The 22,426-nt window shown below is 44.3% G+C and overlaps 2 protein-coding genes across 5 annotated transcripts in view; both read left to right on the plus strand.

Annotated features, from left to right (window-relative positions):
- The window catches only part of EFCAB7 (EF-hand calcium binding domain 7), a 33,965-nt gene extending 18,318 nt beyond the window's left edge, over nt 1-15,647 (plus strand). Inside the window, exons 8-16 of one of the 4 annotated variants that reach the window (XM_064147035.1) lie at nt 2,788-2,897; nt 3,068-3,225; nt 3,382-3,515; nt 5,794-5,942; nt 6,117-6,266; nt 8,947-9,156; nt 11,974-12,081; nt 13,244-13,309; nt 14,557-15,647. In XM_064147035.1, coding sequence (XP_064003105.1) covers nt 2,788-2,897; nt 3,068-3,225; nt 3,382-3,515; nt 5,794-5,942; nt 6,117-6,266; nt 8,947-9,156; nt 11,974-12,081; nt 13,244-13,309; nt 14,557-14,565 — 1,094 coding nt within the window. In that variant the 3' untranslated portion in view covers nt 14,566-15,647. Of the gene's footprint in view, nt 1-2,787; nt 2,898-3,067; nt 3,226-3,381; nt 3,516-5,793; nt 5,943-6,116; nt 6,267-8,946; nt 9,157-11,973; nt 12,082-13,243; nt 13,795-14,556 lie in introns of those variants that run through there. The other 3 variants (XM_064147034.1, XM_064147036.1, XM_064147037.1) reach the window with 3 other exon arrangements.
- A 1,133-nt stretch (nt 15,648-16,780) lies between these two features.
- The window catches only part of PGM1 (phosphoglucomutase 1), a 35,848-nt gene continuing 30,202 nt past the window's right edge, over nt 16,781-22,426 (plus strand). Inside the window, exon 1 of the mRNA XM_064147039.1 lies at nt 16,781-17,056. Within this exon, the coding sequence (XP_064003109.1) occupies nt 16,811-17,056 (246 nt within the window). The 5' untranslated portion in view covers nt 16,781-16,810. The remainder of the gene's footprint in view (nt 17,057-22,426) is intronic.

Consider the following 22,426-nt stretch of genomic DNA (forward strand, 5'->3'; position numbering starts at 1 on the left):
AACTAAAGCAGGCTTCTCAGATCCCCAAGCAACCTGACCTGGAATGATTCCAGGGATGGAGCAGCTACCACCTCTCTGGGCAACCTGGGCCAGTGCCTCACCACTTTCTAACTTTAATCTCCCTCTTTTAGTTTAAATCATCACCCCTTGTCCTGTCACAACAGGTCCTGCTCAAAAATGTTTCACAGCTTTCTGTTTGGCCCCTTTAACTATTGAAAGGCCACCAGAAGGTCTCCCTGGAGCCTTCTCATCTCCAAGTCTGAACAGCTTTCTGTTTGGCCCCTTTAAATATAGAAAGGCCACCAGAAGGTCTCCCTGGAGCCTTCTCATCTCCAGGTCTGAACAACCTCAACTCTCTCAGCCTGGCCTCCCAGCAGAGGGCTTCCAACCCTTTCACCAGTGTTGTGACCCATTTTTGTGCTTAGTTTTTTTCGCTGCCTGGGCAATACAAATTGTCAAAGTCCATTATCTTTCTCCCTTTAGTCAGCCAACCTCTTAGACTATTTTTGACTGTAAATTTGTTAAGTTTTTTTATTACACAATTTAAATGTTGGCAGTGTTTGCAGTGTCTCTCTTTAGGCTGTTAAGGTGCTTTGTGGGAAACAGCAATACAAACCAGCGAATAGTCTTATTTTCCACCCCAAAGACTTTTGTAAACACTAGATGATAGCTTTTTATGGCATTATGTTATCTTGATGTGGTGATTATGAATCTAGTCTGAGGGATCTGTAGCTTAGTTTGCCTATTTTAAAGCCCATCTTCATTTAAGCCGCTTGAAATTAGTCAGATTGGTTAGCTTTGGATCAAAGAGATTCAAATGGCATCTGTGCAACAGGTCTGCATTTCAGTCCAACCCAAGATAAACAAATCCTACATGATCAAAAAAATCCTAATTGATTCTGTGTGTATCTTGTATCCAAATCATATAAATAATTAAAATTTACCTCTCTGAGAGTCACATCTTCTGGTATCCCTAAGTGTCTGCAGTGTTTTTCCAGTCAAGATGAATTTAGTAATGTTCTACAGACCGTCAGAGGAGAATATGATAAGATTTTGCTAACATTCTTAATTGCAAATGTATAGGTGCTTTGGTGCAAAGGAAAGTAATAGTATTTTACTAATAGAAAATAATGAAAATACCTTCCTTAACTACCAAAGGTTTTAATATTAGAACTATTAATAGTGGTGTCCCAGTCCAGAGGAATCCTGGATATGGGGAGTTCAGATTCTCAGGCACAGAACTGAGGCACAAATGGTGTCAAATGCATAGGCTAGCTTTATTGCATTCACACAACATACACACACGAGGATAGGGAGGAGGAGAGGGAAAGTGAGGAGAGGCAGGGGGGAAAAGAGAAAGGAAAGAAAAAAATACCCCCACACAGAGAGGAAAGGTCACCCCAGAGTCATTCGGCATCCTGAAAGTCTGTTTGAAGAGAGTGGATGGAGAAGGTTCCATCTGCAGGTCAAAGCTTATTTTCCCTGGCTGCCTCATCGAATATGCCTGCTTTTCTGAGAATCACTTAGCATCTTCCAGGAGTGATTTGCTTAGCCAGGCCCACTGGCCAGTGGTGTTGGGCATGCTGGGTGTGGTAGGGGGTTTCCAGAGTTGAGCCCCCCTTGTCCAGCCGGTTTCTCCAAAATGATTGCTACTGTTGATAAATCAGGAGCTGCAAGACTGTGGTTGGGTCAGAATTAGCATCACCTGTCACAACAGGAAGCCTTCACCTCCTATGTGTGATAGGTGCCAGGAGCTCAGTTCCAGGTGTGGTGATACAGACTGGTGGTCTTTCAGTCTGTGCAAGCTGAGCAGTCAGGCAGGTGGTCCCATGGTAGCATGCACAAGCTCACTCTGCGTTCCCCAGCTGGTTTCTTGTCCAGTTGTTGCATATTGGGGAGCTCCTGGGGGTCTGAGCTCATGCAGGAGGGGATTTTTGGGACAGTGAGTACAAATAGGATGATCACATAGCATTTCTCAGAAATTTAGCTCAAAACAAGTTTTATCTGAGGTGTTGGGATGTGTTGTTTATCTCAGTCTCTGACAAGTGGTCACTGTCTGTAAGTGTGATGGTTTGGGTGTCACCCACCCCTCCCCACTTAAGAAAATCACCCAGACTAGGCTCAGTCGATCTGGGAATTGAATGAAGCTTTATATTTACAGCTTAGCACAATATACAAGCAGAGACTGACAATATAGACAGAAATATACAAGTTAAAAAAAATAGTAATACAGACACACAACAGCCCTCCCAGAAACCAGATTCCCCAGGAGGGGCTCCCAACCACCCTTCCACCTTCCTTCTCCCCCTCTACCTTACCCCAGACTTTGTCTTACGTTTAAGGTGGTTTGGAGGGTCAGACAGTGGGGTTAGGAAGCAGATGGATTACTCAGGCAGGTTAGAGAGAGAAGTGCAGCCCAAAAAGCCCAGAGAGAGACTCCCTTATCTATATTTATGTTTGTGTTCTTATCCATGTCAGCAAGCCTGTGAGGGCAGTAGCCATCACCATTGTTTCCTTTTCACAGCCTAGAATCTAATTCTTCTCACCAAAATATCCCAGCTAGACTCAAACTAGCACAGTAAGACAACCACAAGACTCTGAACAATTAATCCCACCAGCCTAAATAGGAAGGAAATCCTGATGGCATATAATGGACTTTTTTTTTTCTATCATGCATTAACAGGGATCAACATGATAAATACCATAACAATATCTACTTTGGGGTTCAAATAATAAGATTTTCTGGCCTTTATTAAGTATTTGTGTTGGGAATGTTTTGTTTTTTAGGAAAGCCTTGTCCTTGGTTGTCAGTGGACACTGCTCTCTATATTCTCAGGGAAAATGAAACTCAAGAACATCTCCAGCTTGTGAACTTTACTGAACATCAAACCAAAGAGGTTAGGTATTTTTCTGAGATATCTATTTTTATTATGTTCTTTCAGGAAAGAACCTAGAATTACCTCTACTTTCAAGTAATTCATCACTTGTGCATGAATATTACAGTAAAAAAGAAAGATGTAATTTGAGAAGTTATCTTACAAACTGGCCTGTCTTCTTTTAAGAGTAGATGTTTGGATGGAAAGGGGAGCTTGGATCAGGAGTTTACTGGCTGCTCCCGTTCACAACAGGCTGTAGGTTGAAGAAGGTAAAACAGCAGATCACTGGAGAAGCAAAATTGGTGTACAGAGGTGAAGATGGAGACCTGGCTTTGACCAAAGAGTTCCGGTGAGTCACGTTCCAAAGCAGACATGGTGACTCTTTAAAAGTTCCTAAAGTGCTGTTTGCACAGAGTGTTCTCAAACTGACTGAGCAGTTAGTGACAGTGTGAGGAGACAGTAAACAGGAGTATTTTGAAACAGTTCTGCTTTTTTAATCTTCCAGAGCTGCTTTGTTGGATATATTTGAGACAATTGATTTGGATGGAAATGGTCTTCTGAGTTTGGAGGAATATAACTTCTTTGAGCTGAGAACTAGTGGTGAGAAATGTGATGAGGAAGCCTGGGCTGTCTGTAAGGGTAAGTTCAGTGCTGTGCTTGATACAACTGATTTGGGCTCTCGTTCTGCTTGCAAGCTGTTTGTAACACCCTACTGTGTATATAGTATAGAAGGACTGAGCATTCTGTAACCTGTACTGTTCTCTTCTCCCTTTGTTTTTCTTTTTTTTCCCTTTCCAGTCTCCCATCCTTTGCTTTTCTTCATTCTGGTTCGTGTGCTACTGATCTTCTGCTATGAAAAGTCTTCCTATTGCTAACTGCAAAGTTTTGTAGGTGAAAGATTTTGTAGCTGCCAAAAACTACAGATTTTCTAGTCATGGATCATGTGGTGAAGTGAACTGGAACAGGTATTTGTTTAATCAGTCACCTTTCTGCAGATTAAGCTGATGCTGCTGTAGTATCTCACAGAGCGCTAAGGGGGACATTTAATTTAATGCATATATATACTCACAGAACTGTTTAGGTTGGGAAAGACCTTTAAGATCACAGGGTCCAACTGTTAACCCAGCACTGCCAGGTCATCACTAAACCATGTCCTTCAGCACCACATCTGTGTTTAAAGCATCTGTGTGATGCTTTAAGAAAAACATCTATTTGATTTAAAGCATTTAAAGCATCTGTATAATGCTTTAAAAAATACATTTACAGCTTACAATGATTGCTCAGAAAATTAGACCTAGAAAATGCCTATTGCAACTATATTTTTTTTCTTCAGATGTCTACAGTTTTTCATTAAACATCTGTCTTTTGAGGATTCTTTGCCCATACTCTGCTATATGACAGCCATGAGATGTAATCATAGAATCCCCAAATGGTTGGAGCTGGAAGGGACCTTTCAGGGTCATCTAGTCCAACCCCCCCTGCACTCAGCAGGGACATCTGATGTCTGTGAGATGAGCAAGTTCATGGTTTAGACTCTTCCAGCTGTGCTTTGTTTTGTCTGCTGTTACATCTCACCCGTGTTACCTAGTATCTTACTGGCTTGCAGGAACAGTGCTGGGCCACAAATGTCAGTTTTGAGGAAAATGGGAATTCTGTGGCATTGCTTAAGCTTGCAAAGGCCCTGAAAACACACATGCTGACCTCATAGCAGGGCTGGGGGAATTCAGCCACCAGTGACTGCAGGCTGCTGTAATAACACTGTGCCTGAAGCAGAAGTTCCAAAGCATGAGGCAAAGTTGAATGGACAAACTGGAAATTTAGAAGCCATTGTATGATAATTAGAAGCTTTCATAAGAAAGAGAGTTTTTCTCTAACTTTTATCTACCATGCCAGTATTGCATATTGTTGTGTATCAGCCCATATTGTGTTTAATTCCTTTGTAGGCTCTTGTACAGTGTTTAATTACTTCCAGTCTGGCAGATCCTGCTAATTATTTCTCCTCTTAAGACTCTTAAGATATTGTGTTTTTTCCCTAAATGATAGAAAGCTCATATAAAAATGCTTTCTACAGATGAATTTCCTGTCCTTTTCATGCCTATCCATGCTATTCCACACTTGATGACCTTGTCAGTGTGATGTCTCAGTGCACTGCTCTCACTGTGGGTAGAAGAGGTGTGTGAGGTGTGTATGAGAGGAAAGAGACTATGGTGAATGTTTTACCAGGTCGTTAATCAGTTGGAGAGTTCAGACAAATATCATAAATCTTGACACCAAAGTTCAAGCCATTTATTACAGCATCTGTACCCTTAGATAGATTTATTAGCTTGGTAATCCCTTTTTAATAATATATAGTAAAGATTTAGCATTGTTATGAAGATGAGAAAAGCATTTTAAAACATTTCTGACACAAGGACATTTCAATTATGTGTTTGCTGACATTAGAGTGGTCGATCTATGATATCTCATCTAGAAAGGGGTGTTAGGATTACTGGCATTTTATTGCTTTTTAGGAACTAAGTAAATCATTTCTCTAGCAAGGACCTCAAACACTAAGGGTGTTTGCTCCAGCAGACTTTCATTTCCCATTCCTAATATACCCCATTCTGCAATTCTCAACCACAATACAACTGGGAAAGAAAAACATAAATCATTATTAACTCTTTCTCACTCTCTTTTGGGTTATAGAAGGGGCAGCTGTTTCTAGTCATTATCTAAGCTCCACAGGGAAGCTCTGCAAAGAGCACATTGCTGGTCAAGGACATTCTTTCCCAAATAACACTGGAGAGCCTGAGGCTGCAAATGTGGCTCCATCTTTTAAACCTTGTTGACCTAAGTGGGAGTTTAGCTTTGGAAGGAAAAAGGGTATTTGCAGAGAGAACAGATGTTTAAGTTCTACTTTATGTTTCTTTTGAAACAGAGAATTTTGATATGAAGAAGAATGAACTAACAAGACAAGGATTTATGGATTTGAATCTCATGGAAGCCAATGACCGTGAAGGGGATCCTAGTGACCTTTGGGTCACTTTATTGTCTCTGGGCTACAATAAAGCATTAGAAATGACAGAGGTATGATAGCCAGAGAGCAGAAAAAACAGCTTCCTATACAGCTCACCACATATGTTTAACTGCAACATTGTTTCTGTCACAAATGGAATTTAGTAGCTCAGTGATCGAGTCCAAACATTGTTAGTACAGGGTTTATGCCACAGCTTTCAGTTGTTGTGGTGTCCTCTTTCTTAGGATAACACTGACATTGCTGAAAGAGGAAATTTGCCTTTTGTTTTGGAGAAAGCCAGTACTTTGTGGGGTTGCAGAAGAAGGAATCTTGGGTTATACCCCTTCAAAAACTCATGCACCTTGCTGATGGGAAGTGATAAGGAGACAGTGATGGTAAGCTGTGACCTGTCAGCAAACATATTCTGCTTAAAAAAAGGTGTTTTTTTTCCTGGCCAATGTCACCAGAGAAGGAGGTAAGGATAAGACAATGGAATTTTCCCACCTGATTCAGAATTCATCATTTTCAGTCATAGCTGTTTCTGTTACTGTTGCCTTTCATAACAGAGTCTGAGGGTATTCACCTAAAATTTTAATGAGGGGCTTTGGGTGACAGAGTTTTCTTTACAGAGCCAGGAATTATTTCTCTGATTTCTGTGTGCTTCTACATTAAAAAAAGAAGTTTCTTTTGTTTTTACAGAAACAGTATCAGTGTGGGTGTGAATAGTTCCCATAAAGAGAGAGACTCTCTTTAATGAAGAAAAAACATATTAACAATTCAAGAAAAGAAAAACCCATTAAGATAATTTAATAATTTCAGTTTCATTCCCAAGAAAAGATTATTTCTTCAACAATTGCACTCTGACTCTATTCTTTTTTTCCTGCATATTATTACACAGGTCAATGTGCAGCCCCCATATAAAAATAGATGTGTGGGAAACAAATACCTACAGAACCAAAAATACTCCTTAGAGTTGAGAGACATCTCTCAGTGAAAATCCTAAGCTCATGGTGAAGGGTTTCTTGTGATGAGCACTTTCTCCTTTTCCTGCTGCTAGGGTTAGCAGGGCAACTGCAAAACTGTCTTTCTGCATTTCAGACGTCAGGGGGAGCTGGCCTGTAAGAAAGAAGATTTTGAGGAGGTTTTTACCGAGTTAGACATTTCAGAAAGACATTTTGTGCTTTATATTACCTGCGGTTTATGGCTGTAGTCTTTGCTTGCCAAAGGACAACGTAGCTCTTGGAACACTTTGGTTCTTGTCTCTGTAACTTAACCCTTTAATTCCTTGATTTCAGGTGATTTAGGAGATTGGTATTTCAGGATCATTGAAACTAACAAATAAAAGACAGAACTTGAGAAATCCCAGTGGATGCCAGTAGCCATCTGAAAGAAACCAAAGTGCTATTACTGAGTCTAAGCAAGTGCAGACTCCTGGTTGTTATACATACTCAGCCAAGACTCTAAGAGCAGACTGCTTAATGCAGCACTACAGATCACTGAATCACAGAACATTAGAAGTTGAAAAAGACCAACCTCCCTGCCAAAGCAGGCTCCCCTAGGGTAGTCTGCACAGGAATCCAGGCGGGTTTTGAAAGTCTCCAGAGAAGGAGACTCCACAACCTCTCTGGGCAGCCTGTTTCAGGGCTCTGTCACTCTCACTGTGAAGAAGTTTCTCCTCATATTGAGGTGAAACTTTCTATGTTCAAGTTCATAACCGTTGCTCCTTGTCTTATTGCTGCTAACCACCAAAAAGAGATTGGCCCCATCCACTTGACACCCACCCCTCACTCTTCTCCAGACTAAACAGCCCCAGGTTTCTCAGTCTCTCTTCACAGGGTAGATGCTGAAGCCCCCTAGTCATCCTTGTGGCTCTCTGCTGCACTCTCTCCAGCAGGTCCCTATCTCTCTTGAACTGGGGAGCCCAAATGTGGACACAGTATTCCAGGTGTGGTCTCACCAGGGCAGAGTAGAGGTGGGGAAGAACCTCCCTAGACCTGCTGGGACACACTTTTCTTGATGCACCCCAAGCTGCCATTGGCGCTCTTGGCCCCAAGGGCACACTGCTGGCCCACGCAGAACTTACTGTCCACCGAGACGCCAACATCTTTCTCCACGGAGCTGCTTTCCAGCAGGGCAGCCCCCAACCTGTATTGCTGCCTGTTATGGCATTTGTGGAAACTCCAAGCCTGAAAATGTTCAAAGCCAGGCTGAATGGGCCCTTGAGCAACTGGTCTAGTAGAAAGTGTCCCTGCCCAGAGGCAGGGGGGTTGAACCTAGATGATCTTTAAGGTCCCCTCCAACCCAACCCATCCCATTCTCTAAATATGTATGAAGTGGTACAAATAGCAGAAGTGTGACAGGTAAAGGAGACAGGTTTATTTCAGAGACTGAAATACATTCATACTTCACCTTCATTCCAATTCCTGTACATTTTGCTGTCCAAGGGATTGTTATATTGGAGCTGAATGCACCAAACTGCATGTTGAGTCTACTGTGACTGGTGTGGAAAACATTTATTTGCCCTGAGTCTTCATTTGTTTCAAAAGAATACCACAGCTTTCAGGTTTTGAATGTTTACAATCATAGAATGGCTTAGGTTGGAAAGGACCTCAAAGATCATCCAGCTCCAATCCCCCACCATAGGCAGGGACACTTCCCACCAGAACAGGTTGCTCAAGGCCTCATCCAACCTGGCCGTGAACACCTCCAGGCAGGGAGCAGTCACAACCTCCCTGGGCAACCTGTGCCAGTGTCTCACCACCCTTTCCTAACATTTAGTTTGAGTCTCCCCTCTGCCAGTTTAAACTGGTTGGCCTCCATCCTGTCAGTACAAGACCTTGCCAGTAGTTCCTCCCCAGCCTTCCTGTAGGTCCCCTTCAGATACTGGAAGGCCACTGTAAGGTGTCCTCGAAGCTGAAGAGCCTGGAGAAGAGAAGTATTAGTATTAGTTTAGTATTTAGTGATCTGCTTGTATTTGGGTAGTTCTACTTCAGAGCATATCAAAAGATGTGAATGAAAATCTGAGCGGAAAAGCTACAGATAAAGTGTTGATTAAACTGATTTTGTCCATTGCAGGCATGCCCCTTTGTCATTGATGTCTATGCAGAAAAATGCAAACCCAGAATTAAAGCCATGTATCTAGAAGCAGGGAGCTGGCAACTCAGCAGAGCTGTTTGCAAGTCTGTCCTTAATAAAGGAGAGGCCAAAGTAATGGATGGCTGTGAAAACATCATCGTCTACACCTACAAAGCAGACAGGAGAATCACTTCTGTCATTGAAAATAAGGTATGGCATCAGACTTCTGCAAGGTACTTTGTGCTAAGGTCTGGTATTGTGGTGGTTCTTCTCCTTTTGTTCCTACATGTTTAATTTCTGATACCAACTTTCTGGATGTAGTTCATTAAAAAACCCAAAGTACCTGATGCACTCAGACTTCAAAACAGTCTGGGTTGGTGTTCTTGCAAAGGGCAGCTTATTAAATGAGGCAAGCAGATCATCTAGGGTCTGACTATTTATGCTCACATTCCAATTTTTCAAGAATTTCCTGTTTATTGGTTTGTAATGCCAGAAAACTAATACTAAGAAGAGGAAATACAATTACAGAGACAGCAAAGACTACAGCATTTCCACCATTTGATATTTTCATTGTGTCTAAGAAAGTAAAAGTACTGGTAGATAGTAGCTGAAGATGAAGCAGCAGTGTGCCCAGGTGGCCAGGAGTGCCAATGGCATCCTGGCCTGGATCAGGAACAGTATGGCCAGTAGGACAAGGGAGGTTATTCTGCCCCTGTACTCAGCACTGATGAGGCCACAGCTTGAGTGCTGTGTCCAGTTCTGGGCTCCTCAATTCAAGAGAGATGTTGAGATACTGTAATTGACCAGAGGAGGGCGACAAAGCTGGTGAGGGGCCTGGAGCACAGCCCTGTGAGGAGAGGCTGAGGGAGCTGGGGGTGTGCAGCCTGCAGAAGAGGAGGCTGAGGGCAGACCTCATTGCTGTCTGCAACTACCTGAAGGGAGGCTGTAGCCAGGTGGGGTTGGTCTCTTCTCCCAGACAACCAGAAACAGAACAAGGGGACAGAGTCTCAAGTTGTGCCAGGGGAGGTCTAGGTTGGAAGTTCTTCCCAGAGAGAGTGATTGGCACCGGAATGGGCTGCCCAGGGAGGTGGTGGAGTCACTGTCCCTGGAGGTGTTGAAGAAAAGCCTGGCTGAGGCACTTAGTGCCATGGTCTGGTTGACTGGCTAGGGCTGGGTGCTGGGTTGGACTGGATGATTTTAGAGGTCTCTTCCAACCTGGCTGATTCTATGATTCTATGATTGATTTGCATAATTGTGATTTAGGATGTATTGTCAGCTGGTGAGGTTACTAAATACTAACCCAAGTTCACAATTATAAATCCAAGCAAAAGTGTTTGTTAGAAGCAAAGATCCTGAATCATTTTGCATAGAACCAAAAGAATGTCCAATTCATTCTCCATTTATATCAGGAACTGAGAGTAAATAAATGTAGTGCAGTAAGGTGCTAAACGTAAGGTGCATTAAATCTTGGAAGATCCCAGCAAGAAGTATATTTTTAAATGGGCAAACATGCAAAAGGGATGTGTTGGTGGACTAATATTAGGACTGAATGCTGAGACTCCTTGGAACTAAAGGTTTAGCTCTGCACTTTGCCCTTTAGGGTGAGCATGCTGGAGTTATTTATGTGTTTGGGGATACGTGAGAGAAGAAGATGAGGTCTGTACAGAGGCAACTGGATGCAGTCTGATTAAAATCACTGACCACTGCCTTTTATACCATTTAGGTTTCTTCAATACCTCTGTTTTGCGTTGAAGCAGAGAGTTGCACTTCCTTGTAAAAAAAAGCAGGTTTATGCATTTGTCATCCTCAAAGCAGTGCAGTCTGATTAGATCTTCAATTACTGTACTGATGATTTAAATGGAATGAATTGTTTCTTTGCTGTTTCTGTGCTTAAGGAAATATGCCAGCTCCCCAGGGAATCTTGCCTGTGTATTTAACCAGAGGGTAGAGGAAGGTGTTTGTCTTCTAACCTTCTGTACTTAGGGTGTGAGCTGGGGCTGGGGAGATTAAAAACCTTGCACACGCAGCCACAAGTTTCTCAGGGACTAAGCTGTGCTGTGCCTATGCTCTGCCTATTTCTATGCCAAAACAAGAGTTAATGGGACATTTCCTGTTACCCAAAGCACGGAGTTACTGTAGAATACCTTCTGTGCTGTGTGAGTGTCAGTGACCTTGTCCCTCTTGCCGTAGCTATCTTGCTGTACCGATAATTCTGTTTGCCTTTACCTCACTGCCTTGTAGAAATGAAGACATCACCAAAGTGATGCCAGAGCAGCACATCAAAGCCACAAGCAGCTTAACACTAGATTGTGTTTATTTTTCAGCAGTGATAGAAATTGCCTCTTGTGCTGTCCCTGGGGACCACTGAAAAGAGTCTGGCCCCAGCCTCTTGACCTCCACCCTTTAGATATCGATGAGCATTGAGAAGATCTCCTCTTCTGGGGATCCCTGTTACCTGAGCTTTCAGCTTTATATATTGCATAGCTTTAGTAAGCATCTTTTCTTTATGTCACTATACTTCTAAGTTCATCAGATGGGTTTTTTTTGTAAATCTCAGTTAATGAAGTCTTCAGAAGTGGCCTGTTGGGGCTGTTGCAAACAGGAATTGGGCAGACATCCAGTGACACTTCTCCAGAGTGCTGTCCTCACCTTTTGTGATTTGCAGTTCAAGGTCTATTTGAGAGAGAAATATCTGCTTCATACTTAAAATCCAGCATTAATTTGTCCAGTCACCTCTTGAAACACTGTAAGCTGTTAGAATCTAAGTTCTTTGCTCACTAAATGGTATTCCCAAGTTCAGTGTTTTTCAGTGACTCTTGAATGACTTTTACCAGTGATCTGGGCTCTGCTGATGTACAGTTGGAACTGTTAGTCTACCAAGAGAACAGGCATCAGCATCCTTAAAGTGTTTCTATCTCATAAAATAGCAAAGTCAGAGGAACTAAGAGCCATGTGGAGTTGTTACATAAAGACCAGCCACCTAACCAGTAAGACTAATGGGTTCCTTCATGTTTTTTTCACTCACAGTCTGAAAACAAAGTGATTATTCATGTCAACAATGAACAGAGTAAGAACTGCCTGAGTAATAGGGGGCTTAGTGTTTTTGCTGTGGAGGTGGCACCAAAATCCATGATGGTAAGATTTTTATTGTTTAACCAATTGAAAATCTAAGTAAAAAGGGGAAAAACCCTGTCACATCTTTACAGTTTCCTCTTGCAGATCTTTTAGCATGGAAATGAGCATGTAGGGTCATGGCATCTTCATCACCTGTATGGATCAGATTGAGTTCTTGATGTTTCAAAGCTGGACATACACTTGATGTATCCATGTTTCCCTCTGCAGATGGCTGTAAAAGTCCATAGCTGCTCAGTTTTCCATCTATGTGCCTGTTCCAGTTGTCCATTATTGTATTGTTTACTAATATTTAAGACTCAGCTTGACAGGGCCCTGGGCAATACATTTGAACCATGCTATTACCTAGAATGGTTGGATCAGATGATCCTCAAATCTGTGATCTTGGGAATATTTTAAATACTCCTTTTCTAAAGCTGCATTTTCTTTTTGAAATTGGCAGATTTAAATCAGATGGCTTGAGCTCTGTGAGAAACAGACCAAGCACATGCTAGTCAGAAACAAAAAGATGAATTTGCACTCTTTATGCACAGTGGGATTTGCAGATGGCTGATTTTTGTTAAACTTAACCTCTTAACTTATGGATCGTGTTCAGCCATGAGACAATTTGCTGCTCCCTGTTCCAGAGCTGGGCAGGCTGTAGTGATATAAGTCTAAATGTGGATTTTAAGGGATAGAACAGGACTCAAAAAAAGATTATAAATGCAGCTAATATTTTTTTCTTCATTCATTTAGGAGGAAAACCCAGGTTTTATTAGTTTTAAAGTGTGAGTTTCTTTTTAAAAGGAGAAGCATCCAAACTATTTTATATTTCACAGCTTTCCAGCGTGGCTGCATTCAAACTAGTGGTGAACAGAGACAGTCCCATGACATGGGCAGGGTTAGGGCCTATTCTAATATTGCTGCTGACACTTTAGATATCTACTGTATGACCCTGGGAGGTGTTTAATTAATGTTAGTTTCAGCTTCATTCAGTCTACACTGCAGGCGCAGTGCCCCTTAGAGGTGTATTTTGCTGTCGTGCAATTCAGTTCAGTAGCAAGTTTTGAACGCCAACTGTCATTAGAGATGCTGGACATTCAGTCCTGAAACTGTTCAGCTTCCATAGCACTTGATGTTCTAAGTAATAAACAATTTCTTCCTCTCTTTTCTCTCTTGTACACAGGTTTCTCAGCACGTGATGCCGCAGAGTGAGCAGGAAGAGTGGGTTTATAACTGCGTGCATTCCCTTGTACGTTAGATGTTCCTGTGAGAAGACTTCTTCTTGGTAGCCTTCAGACTAAACCAGGATTTTTTTCAGTAGAATTTCTGATCTTATCCTTCTCAAGCAGCAGGCACACCTTTGTACTTCATAGAGTTTGAAATGAATCACAGAAGTACTTAGTGCTGCTATCACACTTCTGCTAATGGCTTTCAAGAAACATTTCTAGGGATAGCTTAGGGGTGGGATAACTCTAGCAGAGTATTGGTTCCATAGAGCTTAATGAAATACACAGGCATGGAAACATTTAGGCATGATGAAAGTTAGTGCTGTTGAGTGTCAGAGCTGGCACTTGTAAGGTACCTGTGCTTTATAAAGGCACTAGATATGTTCTAGAAATCTAGGCACTAGATTCCCCTAGATAGGTTCTTGTTTTCTATAACATAATATAGTTTCATCAAACCCTGGGATTGCTTCACTGAGAAGAAACTTATTTCATAAATGGGTTTGAAGGCTTCCTGACTAAACAGTCCTGTGGTTCTGTCATGAGGAATGGGCACCTCATAGCAGGTGAGGTGCCCTTTCCTCATGGGCAGGTAGAATTTATTTTGCCACCTGGTCAAGGATTTGGTTCATTCCCTTTTATTTTGTCATTTGGTGACAATATCTTACATGTGTTTTGAGTATCATAGAATCAACCAGGTTGGAAGAGACCTCCAAGCTCATCCAGTCCAACCTATACCCCAGCCCTAGCCAGTCAACTAGACCATGGCACTAGGTGCCTCATCCAGGCTTTTCTTGAACACCTTCAGGGACGGTGTCTCCACCACCTCCCCAGGCAGCCCATTCCAATGGGAAATCACTCTCTCTGTGAGTAGTTACTGCCTGAATTTATACCCTTTTCTAGAAAATTAAAGTCTGCCTTTTTATATTTAAGGCAAGAGGAAACAGCCTCGAGTTGCCTCAGGGGAGGTTTAGGTTGGATATTAGAAGGAATTTATTCACTGAAAGGGTTCTCAGACAGTGGAGCAGGCTCTCAAGGGAGGTGGTTGAATCCCCCCATTCCTGGAGGGGTTTAAAAGAGGCAAAGCTGCAGTGCTGAAGGACGTGGTTTAGCACCAGCCTGGGTAGAGTGAGAGAAGGGTTGGACTCAATGATCCTAAAGGTCTTTTCCAACCAAAACAATTCTGTGATTCTAAATGATAAGGAGATAAGATTATTTGAGGAAAATGAAAGCTTGTCTTGGGCTCTTGACTATTATCAGCAATTATTTTCAGGGTAGCTGAAACGAGGAGACTGAAGCCCACCACATTTAGGCTGCAATAGGAGTGAAAACCATCTTCAAGGTACTATTCAGACATACTCACCCTATTATGTTTTTCTGGCCCCTCTAAATGTCTGTTAATGTGGAAAAAAAATTATGACCCTGGTTGCTGGGTGCTTGAAAAGTGTCTGAGTTTAAAATAGACATGAAATGTATGTGACCTCATGTGGAAGGGCAGCAAGCAGTCCTGAAGGGCTATATTTACCTACCAGCAACTCCTGCACTCCGCTGTAATCATACCCTGGGTGAGTAAATGTCAGTTGCAAAATGAGAGCCCTGCTCGAGGCTGCCAGTGATTTACACGCCTCAGCAATTGCCACTCAGGCAGGTTTGCTGGTGATCTTTCAGCTTTTCTTTCCTTTTTTCTTCTCTTAGCCAGTACAGCAGGCACCATTTTCATTTTCAGAATTGTCTGGAAGGAGCAGAAGTTGTGTTAAGAGGCCCCAGAAACAGTTGGTAATTTCTAGCAGGTGGCTGAGCTCTTTAAACGCTGCCTTAGGCGAGGTCTGTGTGGGTACATCAGCAGTTCTAGCTACATCTTTGAGGAGGTGCTGGGAATCATGAGGCACTCTGCCTGTACAGCACAACACTCCAATATTTGCCTTTCTTTTGTTTATGAAAGCAGCCTTGCTAGATGTGGCAGAAATCCCTACAGAACTTCTCCTGCATTTTAGGAAAGGAATGGTTAGAGCTGAAGTTCTTAGCTGAAAAATCATTGTGTGTGAATAGTCTTGGGTTTGCTGCAGGTAGGCTCTAGTGAACATGACACAGCAATACACAGTGGAACCTTTTTTTTTGCGATCCTCTTACTGCTAGGAAGAGTTTCATTATCTAACTCTTTAGGTGGGAACATAAGCTAGCTCTCTGGGGTAGGGTCTGCTTTTTGTGCCCCAAAGGAGTTAACAGATCTGATTTATCTGCAGAATCAGCCTCAGTTTGCTCTAAGACCATGTACTACCAAGATGGAAAAAGCCTTCTGTCTTCTCAAAGTGAACACAGATGTCAGTCTCTCTTCTTGCATGAGAGACATGAGGGAGAAGTGTTTTCCTGGGATCTTGTCTTTCATTTGAAAACTAGACCTGTAGTAACAATCTACAGCTGCTTCATGTTGTTGCTAAGGCTGCCCTTCCCTGACTACCCTTCTGGAAGCATTGGGTGGCTTTCCTGCTTGTGTTGAGTGGTCAGCTGAGGCTCAGGAGCCCAGAGCCTGTCTCTGAGGACAGAGCTCCTCAGTCCTCCACTCCCCACACAGTGCTTGTCAGCACAGGTATCCTCTGAGACCTGGTGTAGAGATGTGTGGCTGGCATCATCCTGCTGCCACCTTACTGCCAGTGTGAGGCAGTGAATCATAGATCATAGAACACCAGGCTGGAAGGGACCTCAAGGATCATCTGATCCAACCTTTCTCGTCAAAAGTATGGGCAACCTGGGACAAGGTCTCCCCACCCTCAGTGTCAAACATTTCTTCTGTCTCTCCAGTCTACATGCCCCTCTTTTGATTTCAAACCATCACCCTTTGTCCTTTCACAACTGGCCACGCTCAAAACTCTGTCCTCAGCTTTCTGAGCAGCCCTTTGAAGTCCTGAAAGGCCACCAGAAGGTCTCTCTGGAGCCTTCTCTTGTGCAGGCTGAAGAACGCCAACTCTCAGCCTGGCCTCACAGCAGAGTCAAGGGGACAGAGTCTCAAGCTGTGCTGGGGGAAGTATAGGCTGGATGTTAGGAGGAAGTTCTTCACAGAGAGAGTGATTTCCCATTGGAATGGGCTGCCCAGGGAGGTGGTGGAGGCACCGTCCCTGGGGGTCTTCAAGAAAAGACTGGATGGGGCACTTAGTGCCATGGTCTAGTTGATTGGCTAGGGCTGGGTGCTAGGTTGGACTGGATGATCTTGGAGGTCTCTTCCAACCTGGCTGATTCTATGATTCAATGATTCTATGTGCTGTCCTCTGGCTCCGCTCCCACAGCTCCGTGTGCTCCCTGTGCCGATTGTGCGTTCCCAGGTGCACACTCGTCCTTGCTGAACTCCTCGGGTTGCGGTTATCCCGTTTCTCCACCCGGGATGGTTTTTGCCGGCGGGGCAGGCAGAGCGGGCTGCCGCCGGGGCTGCCGGCGCCTTTAAGGGGCGGGCGGCAGGGCGGGGGCGGCGGCGGGGCCGCGGCCGGCTCCCCCCTCTCGCCGTGGCCGCCCGGAACTCGCAGCGGGGACCGGCCATGGTGCAGATCGTGACGGTGAAGACCAAGCCGTACGGCGACCAGAAACCCGGTACCAGCGGGCTCCGCAAGCGGGTGACGGTCTTCCAGAGCAATGCCCACTACACCGAGAACTTCATCCAGAGCATCCTGTCCACCGTGCCGCCGGCCGAGCGGCAAGAGGCCACGCTGGTGGTGGGGGGAGACGGCCGCTTCTACATGAGGGACGCCATCCAGCTCATCGTCCGCATCGCCGCCGCCAACGGGGTAAGGTCCCTCGCCGCGCTCGCTCACGGTTCCCCTTAGCCGTCGGAGGGAGAACGGCGGCGCCCCGGGGTGGCAGAGGCGGGTCCCAGGCCGGGAGGTGCCCGGGCGGTGAGTGATCGCCCTCTGTGCGTGGAAGTGAAGCGGTGAATGACACACGAGGCGGCGAGTGCCGGCGTGGGGGCAGCTCCGCGCACTGAAACCCACCTGGTGTCTCATCTGCCTTGGGTACCTGCAGGAGCGGTGGGGTTTGCAAGTGTGCAGGTGAGGAGCCGGGAAAGCCCAGGCGAAAGGACCTCAGGGGTAACCTGCGCCAGCCTTTCTTGCCTAAACTGGCTCTAGGTAAGATAGTCTAGCACCGTGCCCAACCGAACCTTAACAAGTGTCCATGCTGGGGACTACACCGCTTCCCTGAGGAGATTATTCCAAAGGCTGAGGGTTCCTGTGAAAAACTTCCCTCTTGTGTCCATTGGGGATCTCCGCAGGAGTAACTTGAACCCATTACCCTTCATCTTTAACGTGTGTCTCCTTGTAAAAAGAGAGGCTGGCATCTTCTCTTTAGCCACTCTTTAAATACAGCGACACGGTGATAAAGTCTCACCCTGAGCCACCTTTTCTCTGGGATGAATTAACCCAGTTCTCTCAGCCTCTCCTTATCTGGCAGCTTCCCTGTCTTTGGATCATCTTGTTGGCCCTTCTCTGTACCCTCAACAGCCTGTCCACATCTTTTTTTGCATAGTGATAAACAAAACTGAACACGGAATTGCAGGTAGGTGTGGCCTGATCTGCCATTGGAATGGGCTGCCCAGGGAGGTGGTGGAGTCACCGTCCCTGGGGGTGTTCAGGAGAAGACTGGTTGAGGTACTTGATGCCATGGTCTAGATGACTGGATAGGGCTGGGTGCTAGGTTGGACTGGATGATCTTGGAGGTCCCTTCCAACCTGGTTGATTCTATGATTCTATGATCAGCACTAAGCACAGTGGTTTGATGCCTTCATTATCTCTGCTGATGGTACCCTTGTTGACCATCATATTGAGCTTGTGTCCACCAGGACTGCCAAGTCCCTTTCCACAGAGCTGTTCTCTAGCCAAGTACTTCCCAGCCTATGCTGTGCTCCTGTGGAGTAAGTGCAGCTTTCCTGTTGCTGCTTTTTCTTGCTTTGAGTGATGGTTGTGTTTTCCAGCTAATAGCACAACCAGTGGCATGACATGCTGGTGGTGAGGTGTGCTGGGTGGGATGCTTTGGATAACATCTCACTGCTGGAGTCTTTATCGCTGAGGATTTGTCTTGGTGCTGCCCCTTGGTCAGCCCAAGAGAAGCTGAGCAGGGAATGTGTTGTTGGCAGGGATAGCTAAGCAGAAGCTGAATGTGTAAAGAGAGGATTTTCCTTCCTTTGGTCTTTTCCAAATGAAAACATCCCCTTCTCTTAGGACACCTGATTCCTCCTTGGCAGCAGCAAACTGTCTTCCTCAGACCGACAAAAAGAGAGTGATGGATGCTTGGTGCCGAGGACTGGACATTAGGTTAAAACCTTAGAGTTACCCATGCCAGCTTTCCTGTAGCAATTTGGTTCCTCAAAGCCTTTAAATGCCTAGATTCTTAGGAAAAAATAATTAATTGAGATAACTGCCTTCTTATGGCATAAATAAACAAATAACTGTTTCTTTTTAGGCCATGTAGAAATGTTATCTTCTGTGATTTGTGGTAGCCGTTCGACTGACAGTGTCCCAGCATCTCTCTGCAGCTCCAGCCTTGGTGTGTGGAAGTGATGGAAAAAGCAACAGACACTGGTTTATTTATTTGAGGAGTTGGAGGTGAAACAGGCAGTGTTCACACCTAGCTGCACACCCGTGGAGCCTTGTCAGTAGGCAGGCTGGGAGACTTGTTCTCTGGCAACAAAGCCTGAGTTAGTGCAGGTTTTTGGATGTGCATGCAGAGCCTGGTGGGATGTGGCAGCCTTCCAGGTGCTGAGGAATTCTTTGTCATCTATGTCTCAGCTCAATCTTAGAAGTAAGCAAAGACCTGAAGGTGAAACCATGCTGGGGGCTGAGTAGGTGTTTTCTTGGGAAGAGGTTGAGAGCAGAGGCTGGTTGAGAGCCAGCCGCTGCTCAAATCCATCCTGATCTTGCAGACACTCGTGTACGTGCAGCTTTACAGCACTGAGCTTTCTGCAGAGCTGCAGAAGCAGGTCCCAAGGGGTTCCCTTGCTAAGGGGCATTTACCTTGTAGTGTTTCTGTCCATGTGAGTTAAAATGCTGAGACAAACTGTCTCTGAAGTCAGAAAAATGATCTGGAAAAACAAGAAAGGAAATGAGGTAGAGGAAGAACACAAGAGAAAGAATAAATGGGTTAGGAGCCAAGACACTGTGAGAGGAAGAGTTTTGCTTTAAAAGCTTTTCATTCTCAGTCATAATTTATAAACCAAGATAATGGCCATGTCCTGAGACAAAAATGTTAGGCTGTTTAAGTAAAAAAATGGCAATATTATAGCATTACCAGTCATCTACTGACACAGGTTCTCTGTCCCTTTGCTGTAGCAGGGCAGAGATAGTGCTATAGACTTGCCACAGTGCTGAAGAGTGCCCTGAAACTGCCCCATTTTTTGCCCTTAGAGGTTCAAAGTGGACTGAGAGATCAAAAGCACCACACGATCCCTGATCTGAGTATTGCACTTAAAAAAGAGGAGTAAAAAGACCTCATAAGGGAACACTGAAGAGCAAAATATCCCCCCAAATCCTTCAACAAACAGCAGGCAAAGCCTAAATAACTAGAGGGTGATGCAGTGATCTACAGACTCGAGCCATTGAAAACTTGATACACAGCTGCTGCCTGTGTTTGAGTGGCACTGGTGGTGTAAGACAGGGCAAGTATTGCATTGCCAAACTCAAGAATGGCAAAACCATCAGGTCCCAAGAAATAAGGTAACTAAGAATAGGAAGTTCCATTAGCAAATGCAAAATCTGAGTGGTTTGGGTTGGAAAACACCTTAAAAGATCATCTAGTTCCAACTCCCTTGCCACAGGAGGGGATACTTCCTACTAAACCAGCTTGCTCAGAGCTGCATCCATGCTGGCTTTGGACACTTCCAGGGTTGGAGGCTCCACAACTTCTCTGAGCATGTTTAAAATGCTGGGCTTTAATCAGTTTCCATGTACTTGCTTTCCTGTTTTGGAATGTTGAGGGAGTGCTTGCTTGGTGTTTTTTTCTCTGCAACTGCAGAGTATTGGTTTCCAACCACAGGGTGGTTGAGTAAGAGCCTATCAAACTCCTGGTTTTTCATGATACCTGTGAAGTAACTGGAAGTTGCCTACTCAAAGAGAAGGGTGGATTATTGCTGTTAACCAGTAAGAGAGTGTGCTGCAGAACAGGTAGCAAGACATGGTTTTTTTTTTCCTGGGGACTGTTTTTTCCCCAGTGCTCTGGGAGTCTGCTGACTGAACTTGATGATTCCAAGAGTCTTGTCCACCAGAATCACATGTATGATTCTATGATCCTAGTAGTCATGTCTTGGAGAGGCTTGACCATTTCATGATGTGCTTTTGGTCCTAGAGATGAAGAGGTGATTGGATTAATACTTTAAAATCACATCATTTTAACACGTGCTTGAATGGTCCTCTTGAGCCACAGGAAGAACCCACAGCTTGTGAGTCTTAGTATTATAATTTAACAGGCAAAAAAGTGGGGTTTAGTTTTGTTTCCATCTGGAATGGTTAATGTGTAACTCAGTACCAGTGTTTGACTGGGAACAACTCAACTGAGTTGGACCAGAGGATCCTTGGAGTCTCTTCCAAGCTGGCATTCTGCTATTCTGTTTGATTCTGTGATTTGTAGTTGTGTCATTGAGAAATGTTTATGTTATTTATAAGTTTGCATTTATACAAGGCAATTAAAATAGGTGCTGTTGGTTTTGCCATTCTCAGTGCAGGCATCCAGTGCAGCCTGCCCTGCTGTTTGGGTCTGTTGTGCCAGGCTTCCTTGGTGTTATTCCCACACAGTGAGCCTGACACTTCAATTACATGAATAAAAGCTGATGTCAGAGCATCTGTCAGAGCAGAATTGTGGCCAAAGAAAAATAATCTGTCAAAACCAAGCAAAAAAAGACTGAATTGAAGGTGTAAATCTAGATCTGACCATACCTCCAGCACCAGGTTGATTCACTAGCATAGTCACCTGCCATTCAACAAATTTACTGTGCCCCCAGTTCCTTCTTAAGTAAACAGATTTCTAAGTGCTGCAGAGTAGCTACATTAAAATAAATGGCTTGAAGGTGTTGTGAATGCCAGGCAGTGCTTTGCATATTAAATACCAGCCTGGTTTTGTTTTCCTGCTGCAGGACAAACACTGCTTTGATTAGAAGTACTCTTTCCTGCCCTGGAAACTTTGATTCCCTGGCTTGGTTGCTATTAAGCTTTTTCCCCCACTCAGTTACCCCAGGGAAGTCAAGTGTGGTTAAACTCTGTTGGACTGCTTAACAGCTCTTAACTTGTCACTCCTCTCCTTTTATAGCTCTGCTCTCTTTTGCTCTGTGCTGTTCTGCCATAGCCTTCAGGGCAGTTCCCATTCTGACAGTGCCACTGAGCCCAGAATAAGCAGCACAGTGCAGGCTTGGAGCATCACATTCTGGTCCCATCTGGAGCTTGCCCATGTTTCCAGCCTTAGCATCCCAGATGTGGAAGGGGCACAGCTGGACCTGTCTGCTTTGGCCTACTGGTGGAAAGTTTGTTCCTTCTCACCCCTATCTTGTCATCACTTGATTTTCTTGTCTCATTTTTTGTTTTCTTGTCTCATTGTGCTTGTTCCTGGCTCCATACAACACTGTGCATTCAGCCTGAGCCTTGCTGGTTTATAGACCTGCATCCATTCAGCAATCAGCATCGTTATCATAGAATGGTCTGAGTTGGAAGGCACATCCAAAGGTCATGTAGTCCACTCTTCTCTGCATTTAGCAGAGCTATTCTCAACTAAATCAGGTTGCCCAGAGCCCTGTGGAACCTTGCTTTGAATATCTCCAGAGCTGGGGTCTCAACTACCTTTCTGGGCAACCTGTTGTCCTGAAGAATAGCCTCCCTCAGTCCTCAGGGTCAGATCTTTCCTTTAAGTAAAAGCTTCTGGTATAAAACCCATCAAATTAAAGTGATCATAAAGAAAGTTCCTCCAAAAAGCAATCCCTGTGTACCAGAATTGGATGCAATGATGCTGGGGATCCTGCAGGACATTCAGGAAAACCTCTGTTTCTGGTCTTTCTTATGTTGCTGTTTTTCTCAGAAGCAGAAGGGGAAGTTGACCTGTGGTATCTGAAGTAAGGAAACAGATATCAGTTGTGCCATGAGCGTTTCTGTGCAGAGGCCTGTCCTGGCTTCAGATTATGATGA

Source organism: Pogoniulus pusillus, chromosome 8 (genome assembly GCF_015220805.1).
Source record: "Pogoniulus pusillus isolate bPogPus1 chromosome 8, bPogPus1.pri, whole genome shotgun sequence".
Taxonomy (NCBI): Eukaryota; Metazoa; Chordata; class Aves; order Piciformes; family Lybiidae; genus Pogoniulus; species Pogoniulus pusillus.